Raw genomic sequence first — 17,131 nt, 5'->3', positions numbered from 1 at the left:
ACACAAATGCTGGAGAACCTAAAGACAACAGTAGGAAATCTTAATATACTGCTTTCAGTCTAGGACTGATTCGTGGACAAAAGTCAGGATGTGGAATATCTTAATAATTTAATTTAAAAAGCTGATTGAACTAGATGGATTAAACATCATACCTTATAAACAGAGATAATATCTTTTACCAAGAATCCAGGCAACATAAAAAAAAAAATGTTGGGACTATTTAAGCCACAAATAAAGTATTGATAAATTGCAAAAGGCATAAATAACACAAGGCACATTCGTTGACCAGAAAGCAATAAAAGTAGATACTAATAATGAAAGAACAAAATATACAAGGTCCTCATCCCCCCCGACTCCCAAACACTTGAAAATTTAAGAAAACACCCTCTTAAATAATCTCAGGTCAAAGAGGAATTTAAAACTATAATTACATAATATTTTGAAAATAATGAGGAAAAACCTATCAAAACAAATGGGATAGGGCCTGAATTATATTTGGAGGAAAATCCATAGCCTTAATTATTTCATTACCAAAGCCAAGAGAATAAAAATAAACAGACTAAACATTCAACTTAAGAAATTAGAAAAAAAATTTTTTTAACCCAATAAAATAAATCAAAGGAAAGGAAAACATGAGAGAAAAGGATATAAATATGGCAAGAGAAATTGATGAGTTAGGAGACAGGATAACATTTGCAACCCTGGCTGGTTCAGGGCAGGTCAGTGGTGAGGGGGAGTGGAAACTAACAGTGATTAAAAAAGGCAGATCATCCTAATTTGAGAGTGAGAGAAAACACAAATGCTTAGAATTAGGAATTAGAGAGCAAACATACGCACGGCAAACAGACTTGAGTTTTTTTTTTAATGCAAGAGCATATTATTTATAATTCTATGCTAATAAATACAAAACTTTCCATAAGATTCAAATGATCAAAATGGTTTCAAAGGATAACCAGAAACACCAAAATGAGTAAAACCTTTGAAAAATGACCTCCCCTCCAAAAGGCACCAGGCCCAGATGGTTTTACAGGCAAAGTGGTTCAAACTCTTAAAAGAAATACATAGGCCCAGACTGCACAGTACAGAAACACCTGGTGAGTTTCCCAGTTTATTACACAAAGCCAGCATCACCCTGATCCTAAAATCTATCGACAACCCAAAAAATGCAACCACAGTTCAGCTGATTACGAAAATGGAATACGAAGTTCTTACCTGAACAGGCCTTAGTTTAGAACCAGTCACTACCTTTGATGGTGCTGGGTCCCTCTAACCCAAGGTGATCCCTATCTTCTTGAGGGCAGAGGCTGCCCTTCGACCCCCGTCTTCTCCTTCCACAGCACCTCAAAAGTGCACCCTCAACACACCCTTCTCCTATTTGCAGCCTCTCCCAGCCTGGCGGCCCCCATGCTAACAGCTGCTGGGAACCATCTAACGTAGTGGCATTTGCCCCTAATCCATCCTCTTGTTCTCACTTCAGTTCTGGTCTGTCAGCTGTTGGCTAATTACCGCTCATGTCAAAACAATTACTGGGAAAGAAAAACAAATTTTCCATTCAACCATTTCTCCCCATACAGCAGCTCTCCCCTGACACCCTGTCTCCCTGCACTTTACTTCAATAGTTCCGGCACCTTTGGAAAAGTCCTCCGTGGGGATCTGAACAGTTACAGCTCACCCACGACGGTCCTGATGGGCACTCCCACACCACTGGGCCCTCAGCTTACTGAGGGTGAGACCCAAAATGAACAAGGCCAGAGGTGGGTGCCTTAGAGGCCTCCAGCCTCCCAGGGGAAAAAATAAAATAAAATATGGTCAAGGATCACTCATAACCATAAGGACCATAATTCAGTTGGGGATACAAGAAAAAAACGTAAAATCCCAAATTCAGCTGTTTTTAAGATAAGAAAAGGGAACAGAAAGCTCTATCTCGTAACTTCAGTAACTTCAAATACAAGTATAAAAACACGCACGCACACATTTCATTCCTCTTTATGGGCAGTTAAACAGACAAAGAGAGGGCTTGGGAGATACATAATGAGAGAAGGGGCCGGATATTTGGTAGAAAGGAGAAGTCATTTGCTGGGGGCGGGGGCAGGGGTGGGCGGAGGGGATAAAAAACGGAAAATAAGAAGACTAACAGAGAGCATCGTTCGCTGCCCAGACTTCACGCTCCCTACAGCTCTGGCCCCATCGCCCAGCTCCAATCCTCCCTGTAAGACAGTCCATCCTCCAAGCCCCACTGTCTAGGTTCTGTTCTCTAAAAAACTCCAAAGACAAGACTTTCTTCTTCCAAACAAGAAAATCAGCTCTGGACACCTTCCTTCTGCCTCCTGTGGGTCCAGCCTCATCTCCCTTCTCTCTGGAATAGACGAGTAACTTCCTTCCTCAACTCGAAGAAACCTGGGAGCTCCAGGGCCCTTGTTCTGGAAATCCTTCTTCCCTCCCTGCTACGACATTTAAGCCTGGCGGAACGGAGCCCCTCCCCAGGCATGTGATGCAACCACCAATTCTGCAGGACGTTCCTTACAAGTGTTCTGCGGTGACAGCAAAGGGCAGAGTCTGATGGCCCAAAGAGTGTGGGACAAATGCCTCCTGTTGCTCAGATTTAACTTGGTTTCTTTACGGTAGGCCTTTTTAAAATATGCTGACATGCTCTGTGAATCTCAATCAAGGCAGCAGTGTGGCAGTCCACACTTACATGGACAAAGAACCCGGACGGGGGCGGGAAAAGCAGTGGGTACCGTGGAACCCACTTTGGGAAACGCAGCCGGGGTCGTTGGAAAGCACGTTCTGAAGTCAGGCTACCAAGGCAAACACCGGAGCCAGACCTGTACTCAGCACCTCTGAAGGCACAATAGGCACCATCTCTGCCTCACTGCCCCACCACGCCCTGTGGGGCCTTGGAAGGATGCTCTTTGTCGTATTCACCTTCCCAGGTGTGCGCTGCACCTGCCGGGGTCTGCTTAGGGGAGTGGTTTTACATTTACAGCCTTCTGGTCTGGAAATCCTTCTGGTCTTGAAATGTCTGTCTGGCTGCCCAATCCCTGCTGCCTCCCTGGTTGTCTAAGATGTAAACTGTATTCCCCCAAAGAGAACTCACAATACACGTGTGCGTGGCTGTGAAGAGTTGGAAACCTGCATCTATTCTCCAGGGCGTCAAAGGTTAAACAGGCCTTTGTAAGGGCCCCTGGGGCCTCAGCCAACAGGCACATGCCCCTAAAGGAAAAGGCGGCCCCCTATGGCCTTCCCTGGGGTCAACAGTGATTCCTAGTTGAGGGCTATGGCAGCCACTCTGGGCCTGGTAACTTGCTAATTCTGCAGTAGGTGAGAGTGCCTGTTTGCTCCTATGTGGGAGTAGCCAGGGCTTCCTGATCTGGAGAAGAAAGTAGGTGGGTGAGGGCCCTGGGTTCTGGAGCCCCTTTCCTGGGGAGCTCTGCTCAGGGGAAGCACAGCTGTCTGTCTGCACAGAGTCCAGATTCCAAGGCAGGCCCTCCCTGACCAAAAGAAGAACTCACTCCCCTGTGATCTGGCTTCCCTGGAGGCAGGCTGTTTCTCCAAGCATGAGCCCTCAGCGGAGTCAGGCCCCAGGCCAGGCAAAGCCAGCCTCGGAACCCAGGTTTCCCCGACATCCCCACTCCCAGGGGAACTCAATACACTGAGATAGATTTCCTCCATCCCAAAGGGAAACACAAATGCAAACTTAACACACGTCCAGGCCCAGAAGCTCAGAAAGGAACTTACTCTCTACACCTGCCCAGCCCGGTCTGATGGGGCAGCTGTTAGTCACAAGTGGCTATTCAAATTCTAACAAGTGAAATTGAAATAGAATCTAAATGCAGGGTGGTACCCAGGATGGGATCCTAGAACAGAAGGAGGATAATACTGGAAAAATTTATGCAATCGAATGAAATCTAGTTTAGTTAATAACACTGTACCACAATGATTTCTTAGTTTTGACAACTGGACCACGGTTATGTAAAACGTTAACGTTAGCTGAAACTGAGTAAAGGGAATATAAGAACTCTCTGTACTGTCTTCACAATTTTTTTGTAAACCTAAAATTATTCCAAAATTTGAAAAGTACTTAGTTAAATAAAATTAAAAATTCATTCCTCAGGCCGAGCATCACATCCGCTGGCCAGTGGCTACCATACTGGATGGTGTAGATGTAGAACATTTCTGTTAGCACAGAAAGTTCTAGGGGACAGAACTGGTCTACGGTGTCATCTGGTGTTACCCAGTAACACATAACATGAAAATCCCAGAACTTCATTTTTCACTCATATTTTCTTTCCATATGCCTCTTACTACTTCTCTCCATATAAATCATTACCGTTACAGTGTATGTTAAACTGGCCCAAAGAAGGTTTTTAACACGTGCTGAATAGAGCCTTCGGTATTCTGTCTGGGTTTCAAGTTGACTTACGTAGACCTCCCCCAGAAAGCTGGCATTAAATGGCTCCAATAAAGTTACTGAACAAACACAGCTCCCACTGTGATCTGAGAGGAAGCCACGTAGGGAAAGTCCTGGGCCCAGTGCTGACCCCAACATTCAGAGAGTGGAATCCCATTTGTGGGGGCACTGGGTGTGTTTCCAGATCTCTCTCCCCAGCTGGTAACCTGGCTGGCTGTGCTTCAGGCATCTGACAAACCTGCACTGAGGAGAACGAACCGGTCCTGTTCATGGGTGGCCCTTCCAACTCTCTCCAGAAGCTTGACTCAAAAGTAACCCTGAGCCCCATGGGTAAACCCTCCACCCCTCGGCCTCCTCAAAGGGGACCTGCTTAAGCTTGGCTTGGCTGGGTTCATTTGTGGTTCCCGCCCATGTTCTTTTTGACCTGTTTTTCCATGATCTTCAGGAACGACCATATGGGATGCTTGTGGTTAATAAATGTGGTCAAGTTTTCCTTCCACATCGTCCTTACCTCCCCGCCCCACCTCCTGGCAGGGAACCCCCAACCCCACCACTGCTACCCAACTGCTTCAGGAAGGCAGCTTCCCAGGAAGACAAGACACTTCCACTGCATTTCACTCTCACCCCCATCCCAACCATCACGCTCAGAATGAAATCCCAACACCTTCCTCTGGTCCCTGCTGGCTCCCCCTCCCCTCATCGCCTACCACGCTCCCTCTTGTCCCCCACCCGCCAGCCACACTGGTCTTCTTTCTGTTCTCAAACATGCCAAGGTCACTCCTGCCCCAGGGCCTTCGCACTAGCTGTTCCTTGGCCTAGAACACTCCACCACCACCCCACACACATACCGTCTTCTCCTTGTCTTTAAAGCTTGACCGAAACATCACTTCCTCACTGAGGCCACCCCTCACGCCCCAGTCACACACTCTGTCCTGCTGCCCATGCAACGAACATCTGACGTATTCCATGTCTGCTTGTTTGTCCAACTCTGCCACTAGAATGTAGGTTCCCGGGAGCAGGGACCACACAAGGACTGGCTTGTCTGTGGCTGTATCCCCAGTGCTGAGAACCATGTCTGGCATATTTTTTGAATGAAAATGTTTGCAACTCCACCACTGTTGCTTTGCAGAAGCAGTAGCAGAACAAAAGAGGCTGAGATCCAGGGCCCTGAGTGGTCTCCAGGCAAGGCGCCCACAGCCCCGGGAGCCCAAGGACGGGGACAGTCAGTTTTTGAAGCTACCTCATGTCTTCCTCAAGTCTATTTCTCTCCCCACAATAAAATTCAATCTCCTGAAAGCTGCTTATAAAACTGAAGGAAAGAATGGCTGGAAAAATCCTAGTGCTCTCCTGTAGAGAGAAATACCAACACAGTGATTCTTCTATTCTTTAGACAGAAGGTTCAGTTCCAAAACCAGAAAAGATGATGTCAAAATACCTCAGATCCTGCTACACCCTCACAGGTGTGTTCTCTTCGCTTCCATCCCAGAGGGTGGATGGAGAGTTGACACGTGGGTTCATGCCCCAGGGTACAGAGGACCACAAATCATAACCACGGAGGGTGGAACAGGACCTCAGCCATGGCCTTCCTCCCATTATAAATGGACAAAGTGAGGCCTGGCAAGGAGAAGGGGTGTGCCCGAGGCCCCTGTCTAAGGAGCTGCAACTTCACAAATCTAAGATGTCACTGACTGTTAGAGTCACCCTTATTTTAAGTACTGAGAAAGAAAAAAAAAAAAGATGCTTCCAATTAGACTAGGACACACCATTGATTTCCAAGATATGAAAACTGGGAAACAAAACGTGGGTCTGAGAGTCAATGAGCTGCGGTCCTGCATGTTTTGCGGCCGCTTCTCACTGTCATGGGTTGTCGTCCATCATCCGACAGAGAGCAGTGCTGAGTCGAGGTTCTGAGTCCTTCTAGAACGGAGCTTCTAACCCCAGCACTGCTGATGAGCAGGGCTGGACAGCCCTTTACTGTGGGGCTGTGCCGTCCCGTGCATTGTAGGACGTTTGACAGCATCCCTGGACTCTACCCACTAGATGCCTAGAGCTCTTCCCCAGACTGGTGACAGCCACGAATGTCCCCTGAAGGCGAAATCACCCCCGAGTTGACAACCACTGCACTAGGGCCAGGGAGGCTTAACAAGTGTGTACGTGTGATGCAGACAAACACACACAAGGACAGAAGCACCAAGTTAAACGGGGTCTTCAGTTCAGGCCTCCTCTGAGCTGATGTGTGCTCTCCAAAGGGGAAGAAAGTAGACAGGATTTCCAACTGTCTTTGACTACAAAGCCCTTTCTCGCAGAGAAATGGACAGACTTGGGATACCAGGGACGTGGGAAGCAGGTGCCCTAGGCCCCTGGGGGTCCACCTAAGTCTGTCTAATGCCTTGGCCACCTTGGCAATTCTCATCCCCGGATCTGACCCTCTCCACCATCTCCCACCTTTCTCAGCCCCTCAGAGCCCCGGCACCCAGTGCAGTGCTGGGTTATCGTGGCTCTCGTGCTAGATGTGAAGGCAGGAATTTGTCACGCCAGGGCCTCCGGGCTAGTGACCTGAGCCAGCTTCTTTCAGTCCTCCTTCTGGGGGATGGACCCACCAACAGGATGTTGCTGGGGCCAGTGACAGTGACAGCAGGCTTTGGAGAGGTGACCCCGCTGACCAGAGGGCAACTTCCCTAACCAGCCCCAGCAGCCCAGTGTAGCAGGCTGTGCAGGGTGGCAGGCTGGGCCATTGTCACCTGTCATCTCACACGACCCAGCCTCCCCCTGCCTGTGTCATGGCCCTGTCCTGCTCCGTGGACCCCTCTGGCCGGAAAAGACAGCTGGGTTTTCTTTCTAGCGTCTGGGTGGCCTGGAGCCAGCCAGGATAGAGGGCCACACCTCACACTATTCACACTAGCATTTCTATTGTTAAAAAAAAAATCACAAGAACAGCAACAAAAGACAAGGCAGCGTGCCAGGAAATGCCTATTGTCATATGACAGCTAGGAAGGCCGAACGGCCCCATTTCTGAGGACTTGGTCTGAGAATGTAGCACTGGCTGCATCCCTAGGAAACCAGGAGGAAATGTCCCATTTCCCTGCCCCACAGGGGGTTCCTTTTTAAAAATTTTAACGAAAAAAAAAATGTGTGTGTGTGTGTGCGTGTGTGTATACATGCATATACACACACACAAATCTAAATAAAAACATTTTAAAAGTCTAGAAGAACTTTCCGTGGGAAGCATCCCCCCAATCCCCTCTCCCAGACCTCTGGATTCTCCAGGTCTGTTCTGCCACCACTTGGGTTCTGAGTTCTGTGGCTGGCAATCTTCACAGCCCTAAATAACATGCTTGGATCCCACTTTGATTTCTCAGTGGTGGAGGAGACTGAAAGACACCCCCCACTGGGAAAGGTGGGGCCTGACCCACTCACACTGGGCACGGCTCCCTTCCCAATCCAGGGTTTAAGAGTCCTCTTATGACTTACAGCTCTTCCTCTGGTTTCCTGTGATGCGTTCGGTAAATTATTTGTGTTCCAAGAAGGGCACGGGGCTCTCATCTCCCCTCCCCTCCACGTGAGCAGAGGATGTCACTGCTGCTTTTGCCCACCCCCTCTCCCCCAGCCCGTGCCCCCCCACTCTGTCCCACACTGTCAATGCTACTGATGTTCAAATTCCAGGTTTACACGCCACATTTGTGAATTCACTCAAAGCTGAGGCCAGGCTCCATTTGGAGACAGAGGAGTCCACGAAAGAAAAGGAGAGACAGAGTCCCCACCTCAGGGAGCTTACAGTCTGGGGTGGGAGAGTGACAACCAACAGGGAGGGGTACTCTGAGGACAGTGAAACAGCAGGAAGCGGGGATCCAGAGTGATGGGAGAGGACTGTAAACTGAGCCATCAGGGAAGGCTTCTCAGAGGAGGTGACATTTAATGCAAGGTCTATCCACAAGAAGGCAGAAGGTGTTCCCCCAACTGGTGTGTGTCCTGCAACCCACCTCCTGGGATCCCAGAAGGAGATGTATCCTAAGAGTAACAAACCCGCCACCTATTACAGGAATGTCTACCTTGACCACCTCTGCGTCATTACCTATGCTGATGGAGAACTCATATCCTTGCAAGGAATCCATTTGCTTTCCAGACATTCTGTTTGAAAGCTGCCCTGTAAACATCTGCCTCCTTAACTCCTATTCCTTGAGGCCTTCGGGAACCAGGTGGACCAAGTCTGCCCTCGGTTTGGGTCCCTACACTGGCAGACAGCTAAGAGCTCTGACGCTTCACCTCACCCAGCCACGCCCCCACCTCCCTGAGCACCTGAGAGGGAGTGAGCGGGACCAGAGCTGCTGCCGGCACTACCAGGGTGCTGCCATCCCACGGGGCAACAGGCTACGGGGCCTCCAAGCCCTCTAGACCCCTCCCCAGGTCTGGCCCATACGATCTGCAGCCAGGTTTCAGACCCAGGCTCCAGAGCCGTGGCCTCCCCCTTGAAGGTGTGTGTGGATCCCAGCCGACCCCCAAGGTGCCCCAAAGTAGTGCGTGGATGGTACCTGTCAGAGGCAGAGAGCTTCTGTGAGGGCCAGGGCTGGCTGGAATCCCAGGAGAACTGCTGGGACGCTCCCAGGTGGTCTCTGGTCAAAGAAAGAAAAAAACACAATCGCGCTGAGAATTTGCTAGGGCAGAAGCTCCGAGTGTCACAGAGCAGAACTGGGTCACCTCCCTCCCTAAACCCGGGAAGCAGGAGTCCGCCTTCTGCTCCCATATCCATCTCCTCTCCTGCCTTCCCATGACGACAAAGCTTCTCTTTGCTGGGGACCCTTCTCCACGCAGCTGGGACCAGAAGGAGGTGGCCTTCTGGCTGGGATCCTGTGAAACAGTCCCCATGGCCCCTCTCCTCCTCCGAGGCTGCCAACTCATGCATCTCCGCTTCGGTCCCTTGTCCTGGGACCCCAGCTGTCAACCGGGCATCACTCCCCAAATGCACACTGTCATCTGAAACCCCAAAGCCCAGAGGAAGGAGCCCCGGCCAGGGGTCTGTACAGAGACCTGGGTGATGGGGGGTGACTTCCTTCCTGGTTCTATAACTCCACATCTCGTGTGAATTACAGCTGCTGTGTCTGATTGAACACTTCTCTCTCTTCCAATACCCAGCCAGAAATAAAGCTAATATTGCAGCTATATGATCATCCCCCGAACGCTACTTTACCCATCTCACTGCTGTGAGCAGAGACTTCTCATAAAATTATCTAGTGATAAAAATAATACTTCCTCACTATTCACAACGTGATGATGCAGAAAAAAGTGCAAAGAAGAAAAAGTATCATCCATAATCCCACAACTCGGAGGTCATCCCTAAACCTTTGGGTACCTGTGTGTTGATTTGTTTTCTAGGCATATGTACATGTTTGGAACAAAACAAAATCGTACTGTACATTCTTTTCACCTATGGACGTCTGTGGGTATCTTTCCAAAACCATTAAAAGGGCCGGATAGCACAGGGGTTAGGATTAACAGCAGGGAGTCTAGAGCCAGATGCCCGGGTTTGAATCCCAGCTCTGCATCTCACCACCAGTTTAACCTTGACCAAGTTAATTGTCCCCTTTGTGCCTCGGTTTCCACCTCTGTAAAATGAGATCAATAATGGCATCCACCCAAGGCAGCTGTTGTGTTCATGCCAAATGCCCATTTATAAGCTTTTAGCATCAAGTTATTTTTAAAGTTAGTCCCATATATGGATATGACATTATTTAGTCCAAAATTCTCTTACTGAAAATTCAATTGTCTCAAATGTTTAAAGCAAAACCTAACACAATCTTTCAATGGCTTCTGTGAATTAAGATTCGAGAGAACTGGGGTTTCCCCTCAGTTCCGACTCTTATCTGCTGTGCAGCCCTGGGCAAGTCATGCTACTTCTCTGGTCCTCTGATTCTTCAACTAAAATGAAAGGGTTGGGCTGACTGGTCCTTTAGGTCCCAGTACTCTTGCCCTCCAGCTTTGACTGGTGGTCTCAAAACCTTAAGATCTACTGTTTGGGTTTTAGGATCTTATGGCTCTAGGAGTCGGGTGGTAATACGGTCCCTTCATGTCTTAAGGGAGAGAAAAAGGAGGATGAGCAAGGCAAGCAGCAGGGAGGATGTGACCAGGAACAAGAGAGCAGAAGGGTCTTCTAGGAGGGGTGACCAGAGGGCAGCCTCCCTGGAGAAGGAGGGACACTCGGGCTGGTGCTGAGAGCACCAAGACTTGGAGAATCTACATGAAGACCACCAGACTGCTCTGAGGCCGAGGGCAATGGAAAGCATCCTAGGCCTGGGCACTCATGAGCTGAGTGACCTTTGGAAGCCACCTAACCCTGTGTTTTGTTTTTCTCAACTGTACAATGGGGATAAAAATGGTACCTAAATAGGGCTGTAATAGCATGAAATGGGTTATTACATGTAAGGTGCTTAGGATGACAGGGGCACACAGTAAGTGCCTTATCAGAGTTAACTAAAGCAAACAGACTAGAGAGGCTGGATGTAGAAATGGCGGGGGGCGCGGAAGTCAGATGAGAAAACAGCCTTCCTACGAAGTGGGGTGGGCTCCAGCAGAGACCAGACATAGCCTGCAGCCTCCATCTCCTTCCTGAAGAGGCCTCTCTTCCGCCCGCTGGATCGGCCCCACCTGGAGGCCACACTGTTGTCTCCACATCCACAGCGCCCAGCTCAGGCTCTCCCCTCCAACCCAGCCCCCTGGGGCTCCGGGGACCAACCTCCACGGCTTCACCAGCTCCTCCCGGGTCCCACCACCCACATGCAATCAGTTCCCGGGGCCTGGAGGTGCCCCCTCCATCACCTTCTTCTCCTCCTCCCCACCTCACCCCTAACGCGTCTCCCCACTCAGGATCAGCGCTCACCTGGAGAATCCCTTGCAGCCTCCTTTCCAACATAGCACAGAGAACAAAGTCCAAGCTTTGTCATCCCCACGCCCACCTCTCGGCCAGCGAGGCTCCAGCACAGCAACCTTGTCTGTCTGTCCAGACTGACTCCCACTGACCTCACTCCAGCCCAGGTAACTCACTTGCTGGTCTCGGAACATGTCTTTGCTCTGATTGTTTACACACCCTACCACCTCCTGCCCCCACCATCCCTGCATGTCAGGATCATGTTCGTTTGCCAAGTTCCAACTAAAACGCCTCCTCCTCCATGCAGCCTTCCCAGCGGACTGCGGGAGAAGGCTCTGAAATCACAGGGAGATGCTGCCTGCAGTCCGAACCACGCTCTAGATGCTGGGGCCCAAAGGAAGGCCCCTTGCCCTGTACTCGCCGGCCTGGGTCATTCACAGGCCTCCAGAGGCGGGAATCGCTTCTCCTGTATCTCATCTCTCTATCCAACCTCCGCCAGGACTCCATCAGGGACAATGCAGATGCCTGAAGGGTTCCGCCCAGCCCACCTCCTGGTCTTAGCCAGCTCTGGTCAGCCCAAAATACAAAGCCACTGTGAGCCTGGGGCAGGCCAGGCGGACATCTGCAGAGAGCCCCCGGGGCTCTGGCTGAGTGACCTCATCGGCAGCAGGAAAAATCACCCCAGATGACCACACCACACACAGGCAGGAAACCATTTCCAGGTCTTTTTCAATAAAAGACTCCCTAATCTATTTACAGCACACCAGGCTCCCTGATAGAGCCAAAGCAAAACTGAAGTGGCAGCTCGGGGCTCAAGTTACCCTGGATTGAGGCCCCCTTGCATTCTCCGGGCTTCCATCCTGGTGGGGTTCTAGGTCATTCCAGGTGACCACCCAGACTGCTAACAGTCACTGCCATGCAGGCCCCAAAGGCTCTGGGTGGGGTGGGGACCAGTGAGGACAGAGTGGAAGGAATGAGACCCGTGCTTGGAAAGCCTCTGACCGTCCAACCCAATTCAGGAGAAACACATTTTTTCCTAAAGGCAACTCTAACTCAACTCGAACCTCTTCCGCTGAAACCAGGGGAGACAGATACACACAAATGAGCTGACTGTCGACCGTGGATCAAATCGGACCAAGGGAGGTTGCTATTCTAGCCATCCACGTGAGAAGCCAGAAATTTCCATTTCCCCATCAGTGGATTACAGTGGCTGCCCCATGTAGAATAAAACTTTTAAAGAGAGAGTATAGTTGAAAGGTGGAAAGTGATGTAACTGTGATTTCAGAGCACAGACGCCCCTTCCTTAAAATAAGAATAATTATTATTATAATTATTTTTAAAAAACAGTAAGCAAGGCAGGAGTTATTAACTTTAAAGTCACTTGTAGACTTCGTTTCCCTTTGTTAAGACTACATCCTTCATGCTTTACAAGGTACGAGCTTGCAGTGGGAAAGTCAGCGAGCCCCTGGCCCTCATCTGCCTTGGGCGGATCTGTGAGCCTTGTCCCCCACCCTTCTCCCCCTCCCCTTCCCACACTCTGCCCCACCCACCAGTGGACTCCTGGCTCATGATTGGTCAGTTTTCTTGGTTGAGTAGTAGCTCTCTGCTGCCCCCACTGGCTATCAGGTGAAATAACCACAGGTACCAGCCTAGGAGGAACTGGGTTCTTGGGTCCTGATCACGCACACCCCGGATGCCCTTGGCAGGCACAGAGCATGTGGAAACAGAAGGACGCAAAAGCTCCTCGCAAACACCCTCTTGCAGGGAATTCCCTGGCGGTCCAGTGGTTAGGACTCTGCACTTCCACTGCAGAGGGCCCGGGTTCGAGCCCTGGTCGGGGAACTAAGATCCTGCAAGCCACGTGGTGTGGCCAAGAAAACTTTCAGAATTGCAAGCAGTGGACATGCCTCCAAAACTAGGACTTTAAAGCACCTCTGTCAAAACTGAAAAATCAAGCAGGCACAAAATTTTTAAAATGACATCAAAGAATTGAAACACAGGATTAACAAATTCCATAAAAACTGGAGATATGTAGAATACTGTACCTAACTGAATAAAATATAGCCTTGTACATTTAAACAAACAAACGATAAAACACAACACCCACTTGCAGGGGCAAGAACTGCTCTGCAGGATCATCTAGGTCTGATCACCAGTGGGAGGGCTTCTGAGCCTGGGCCAGACCCTGAGTCTCAGGCAGTCTAGAAAGGTCGCACCACGGCCACTTGCCCCAGAATCTAGTCTATTGCCTGAGCTTCAGCAAACACGGACCCCAGGCTCGGAGACCTGAGGTCTTCAGCGGGAAATGCTGGCTGGAGTCAAGCCTGGGTGGCGGGGGGATGGGGGTAAGTAGGTGGCAGCTAACACCCCACCAACTCCCAGCCTTCAGGCGGCACACACAGTCCTGGGGTGCTTCCCTGAGCATTGAGGAATAGGAGAGCTGGGGATACCAGGACTCCAGTGGCACAAGAAAGGCAAGAAATGGAAAGGAACCTGGACCAGGTGTTTAAAACACCCCTCAAATATTCTGAGGCAGCCTAGAGATGTTCCTAAGAGCTCAGGTGTCACACAGACAGAGGTCCGAATCCCAGGTCCACCCCTTACTACTGGGTCCTCGGCCTCGGTTTCCTCACTGTAAAGTGGGGATAACACGACTGCAGCCTCGTGGTCCTGGGATGCACGGTCAGTGGGCACGTACAGCTTCCAGCACAGTCTCGGAGACAGGGGAAGCCCTCAAACACATTAAACAACAACAGTAACAATATGAAGGAAACAAAACCCTCTCCATTCCTTCCTTCCTCCTCTCTGCTTCCCAACTTCCACCCCACCAGCTGCCTCCCTGCCCCATCCTCCTCTTCCTGCCTTCACAGAGCACAGCTCCCAAAGGGAGAGGGAGGGCAGGGCTCCCTCTCGGGGGCTGGGGGAAGAGGGGCTAGAAGGTCTTTGTGAGCATGTCTGAGCTGCAAGGGGGTCCCTGCACAGCAGCCCACAGAATCCTTATGCAACCCTGTGATCCAGGCAGGGCAGGGGCCCTGACGCCTGCTCTACAGATGATACAGAGGCTGGTGATGCCAATGGATGAAGCAGCAGCCCCGCCAGTGCCCTGGCCCTTGGATACTGGCCTGAGCCAAGCTTTGGACTGGCTCCAGCTGGCACAAAGGGCCTGGAAGAGCAGGGTGGGGAGTTCCCAGAGAAATTCTAGTAGGGAGGGTGGTCCGCCTGGAACACCCCGAGCCTGTCCTTCAATCCCTTTAGGATCCCCGACATACCAACCTCCCCATAGAGTGTAGACTTGGTCAAACACACCGGGAATCCCCCAACTTGGGCTGGGGAATGATGAGGGCTGATGCAACATAGGAAAAAGGGGGTCATGTCATTGAGCCAGCAAGTATGGGCAGCTGACTGCCAGCTCACAGATATTACAACCCCTGCTGTATGGCTGAGAAAATTGTAGATGGGTCCCCAGAAGGAAATCTTATCACATCAAAGCCTGAACACTCAGGATCCAGACCCTAAGCACCACTATTAAGCAAAGCTCCAGGTTTGTTTCCCAAGCTTGGTCTCTCATCAGATCATTCAATCTGAAGCTACAGATTCCCAGACCTTGCGCCCGAAGACTCTGGTTTAGCAGGTCTTGGGTGGAACCCAGAAGTCAGCATTTTAACAAGCAGTCTCAGGGGTTAATCAGATGTAAGAAAAACGGGTACAGTCCATAGTAAACGATGGGAACCAGCCACAGACGGGGAGGGACCTAGATGAGACAAAAAAAAAAACCCAGGGGAGGGATCAGACATGGGATCAGGCATAGTACAAAGCAAGATGTGTGACAGCAACATAGGGTGACTTAAGGAACCCTCCAAGGTGCCATGTCTACCCCAATGTTCTAAAAATACCAGCTTCATAACATCTGTCCCCAAGAGCCTCTGCTTTGACTTGTGGCTTTGTTATCTATTTTAGTTCCTGAGGGAGCCTGAGGAATTACAGTGACTGTCACAAACCCTTTAGCACAACTGAGTCCTTAGGGTTTTTCCTAGAATAGGAGCTGATGAAGAAGAGAGGGGACAAAGCACTGCAGTGAAGGAAGCCCAGAGGGAAAAGGTATCAGGAGAAGGTTCTAGTGAGTGGGCAGCCTGGAGGAGGAGGCGCTCCAGCACAAGGCCTTATCTTAAGCCCCTGAGGGCAAAGTCCTGATTAGGACAAGAAAGATGAGTTTTATGCAATCCTGGTCCCACGTGGTTGGCACGGACAGAGAAGACAGGTCAGTGCCAGTGGGATATTCTCAGCTGGAAACTTATCAAATCAAAGCCTGGGACACTCACAGCCCTGTGCGCTCCCCGCCAACATCATTTAGGTTTTCTGAGCCCTGTGAACAGGCACCAGGCTGGGGAGGGGCTCTGAGAGCTCACAATATCGTCCCTGGCCTCAGGGAGTTGACAGCCGGGGAGCTGGATGAGCTCTTCCTAACTCAGCTGTAACACGTGCTTTCAAATCCAATCCTCCAGGAGATGTGCTCTAAGGGCTGGGACTGTATCAGATAAATGTATCTCTGTCTCCCTGGCCCCCGGTACAGCAGGCACTCAACAGATGTTTGAGGAATGAATGGAGGCTCGATTCAAAGCACAGTCAGCAGCAAGTCTGGTTACGTTGCCAATGGCTGACTTTAAAGATGAGTGAGTGAGTGAGTGAGTGAGTGAGTGAGTGAGTGTGTGTGTGTGTGTGTGTGTGTGTGTAGATAAAAAGATAGATAAACAGACAACAGAAAGACAAAGAAGGGGCAGGGAAAGCAGACGGATCACCAATTCCCTTCACACAGTATGAAGTAGAAATCAAGCAAGCTGCTCAATCCAAAAAGAGCTCAGGGCTTCCCTGGTGGCGCAGTGGTTGAGAGTCCGCCTGCTGATGCAGGGGACGCAGGTTCGTGCCCTGGTGCCGGAGGATCCCCCGTGGCCGTGAGCCATGGCCGCTGAGCCTGCGTGCCCGGAGCCTGTGCTCCGCAATGGAAGAGGCCACAGCAGTGAGGGTGCGTGCCCGGAGCCTGTGCTCCGCAATGGAAGAGGCCACAGCAGTGAGAGGCCCACGTACCGCAAGAAAAAAAAAAAAAAAAAAAAAAAAAAAAGCCCAGAACGTACACAGGTGGGTCACAGAAAAACAATTACAAATGACCAATAAGGAAGAAAAGATGCTGATTCTCACTCAAAATTGGAGAAGTGCAAATGAAGATGACAAGACACTATTTTTTTCACCCATTGGATCATTTTCTGCTAACGGGCTACTAAAGAAAAAAGGCAAGTCTGCAGAGAAAAATATGTATGAAACAGGCCCAGAAATGCGCATAAGAAGACATCAGGAGATCCCAGAAATCCGGGACAAACAACGCGGCTGATTTTCCTTCCGGTCCTTAAGCGGGGGCTTCTGTGAGATGATCCATATCCTTCTAATAAAGGTCCTTTTTTCATAAGCTAGTTTGGGTGGGCTTCTATTCCTATAATAAGGTAGTCCCTGCCCTTGGACAATCCCCCAAATGCACTGCCCTGTAATGGTCAACGCCAGCCCCAAGGCCATTAGATCCACATCTGGAATCTCCTTCTGTGACCAGGCTGAAGTGTGACTTCTAAACACTCCCCCCAAGTAGGACTTCCATAACCTCTCCTGGGAAAAAAGTCACACCGCTCAGCGGTTCAGAAGCTTCTCTACCCACGAAGTGGTATTTTCCACCCATACGTCACCTTTTTGTTGTGTTTTCTCAGAAACTCAGCATTTATGGACTTCAATCGCTCTGCACCGCTAATCCAGATTTAGAAGACTTTCCAGTAAAAGGTGTGACTTTACATTTTATAAATAATGCTCAAAATCACTGAGAC

At 50.1% G+C, this 17,131-nt stretch overlaps 1 protein-coding gene and 1 non-coding gene across 4 annotated transcripts in view; one reads left to right on the top strand and one right to left on the bottom strand.

Moving 5' to 3' along the window:
* The window catches only part of GAS7 (growth arrest specific 7), a 203,568-nt gene that overhangs the window by 48,581 nt on the left and 137,856 nt on the right, over nt 1-17,131 (bottom strand). For all 3 annotated transcript variants that reach the window (XM_060081685.1, XM_060081687.1, XM_060081686.1), the window contains exon 3: nt 8,941-9,021. In XM_060081685.1, the coding sequence (XP_059937668.1) occupies nt 8,941-9,021 (81 nt within the window). The remainder of the gene's footprint in view (nt 1-8,940; nt 9,022-17,131) is intronic.
* TRNAG-UCC (transfer RNA glycine (anticodon UCC)) lies at nt 13,040-13,112 on the top strand. Its single transcript has one exon. It is a non-coding gene; the product is annotated as a tRNA-Gly (tRNA).

This window comes from Mesoplodon densirostris, chromosome 18 (genome assembly GCF_025265405.1).
Source record: "Mesoplodon densirostris isolate mMesDen1 chromosome 18, mMesDen1 primary haplotype, whole genome shotgun sequence".
Classification (NCBI taxonomy): domain Eukaryota; kingdom Metazoa; phylum Chordata; class Mammalia; order Artiodactyla; family Ziphiidae; genus Mesoplodon; species Mesoplodon densirostris.
Note: the sequence above shows the minus strand (reverse complement) of the source record. Positions and strands in the feature narration are given on the sequence as shown.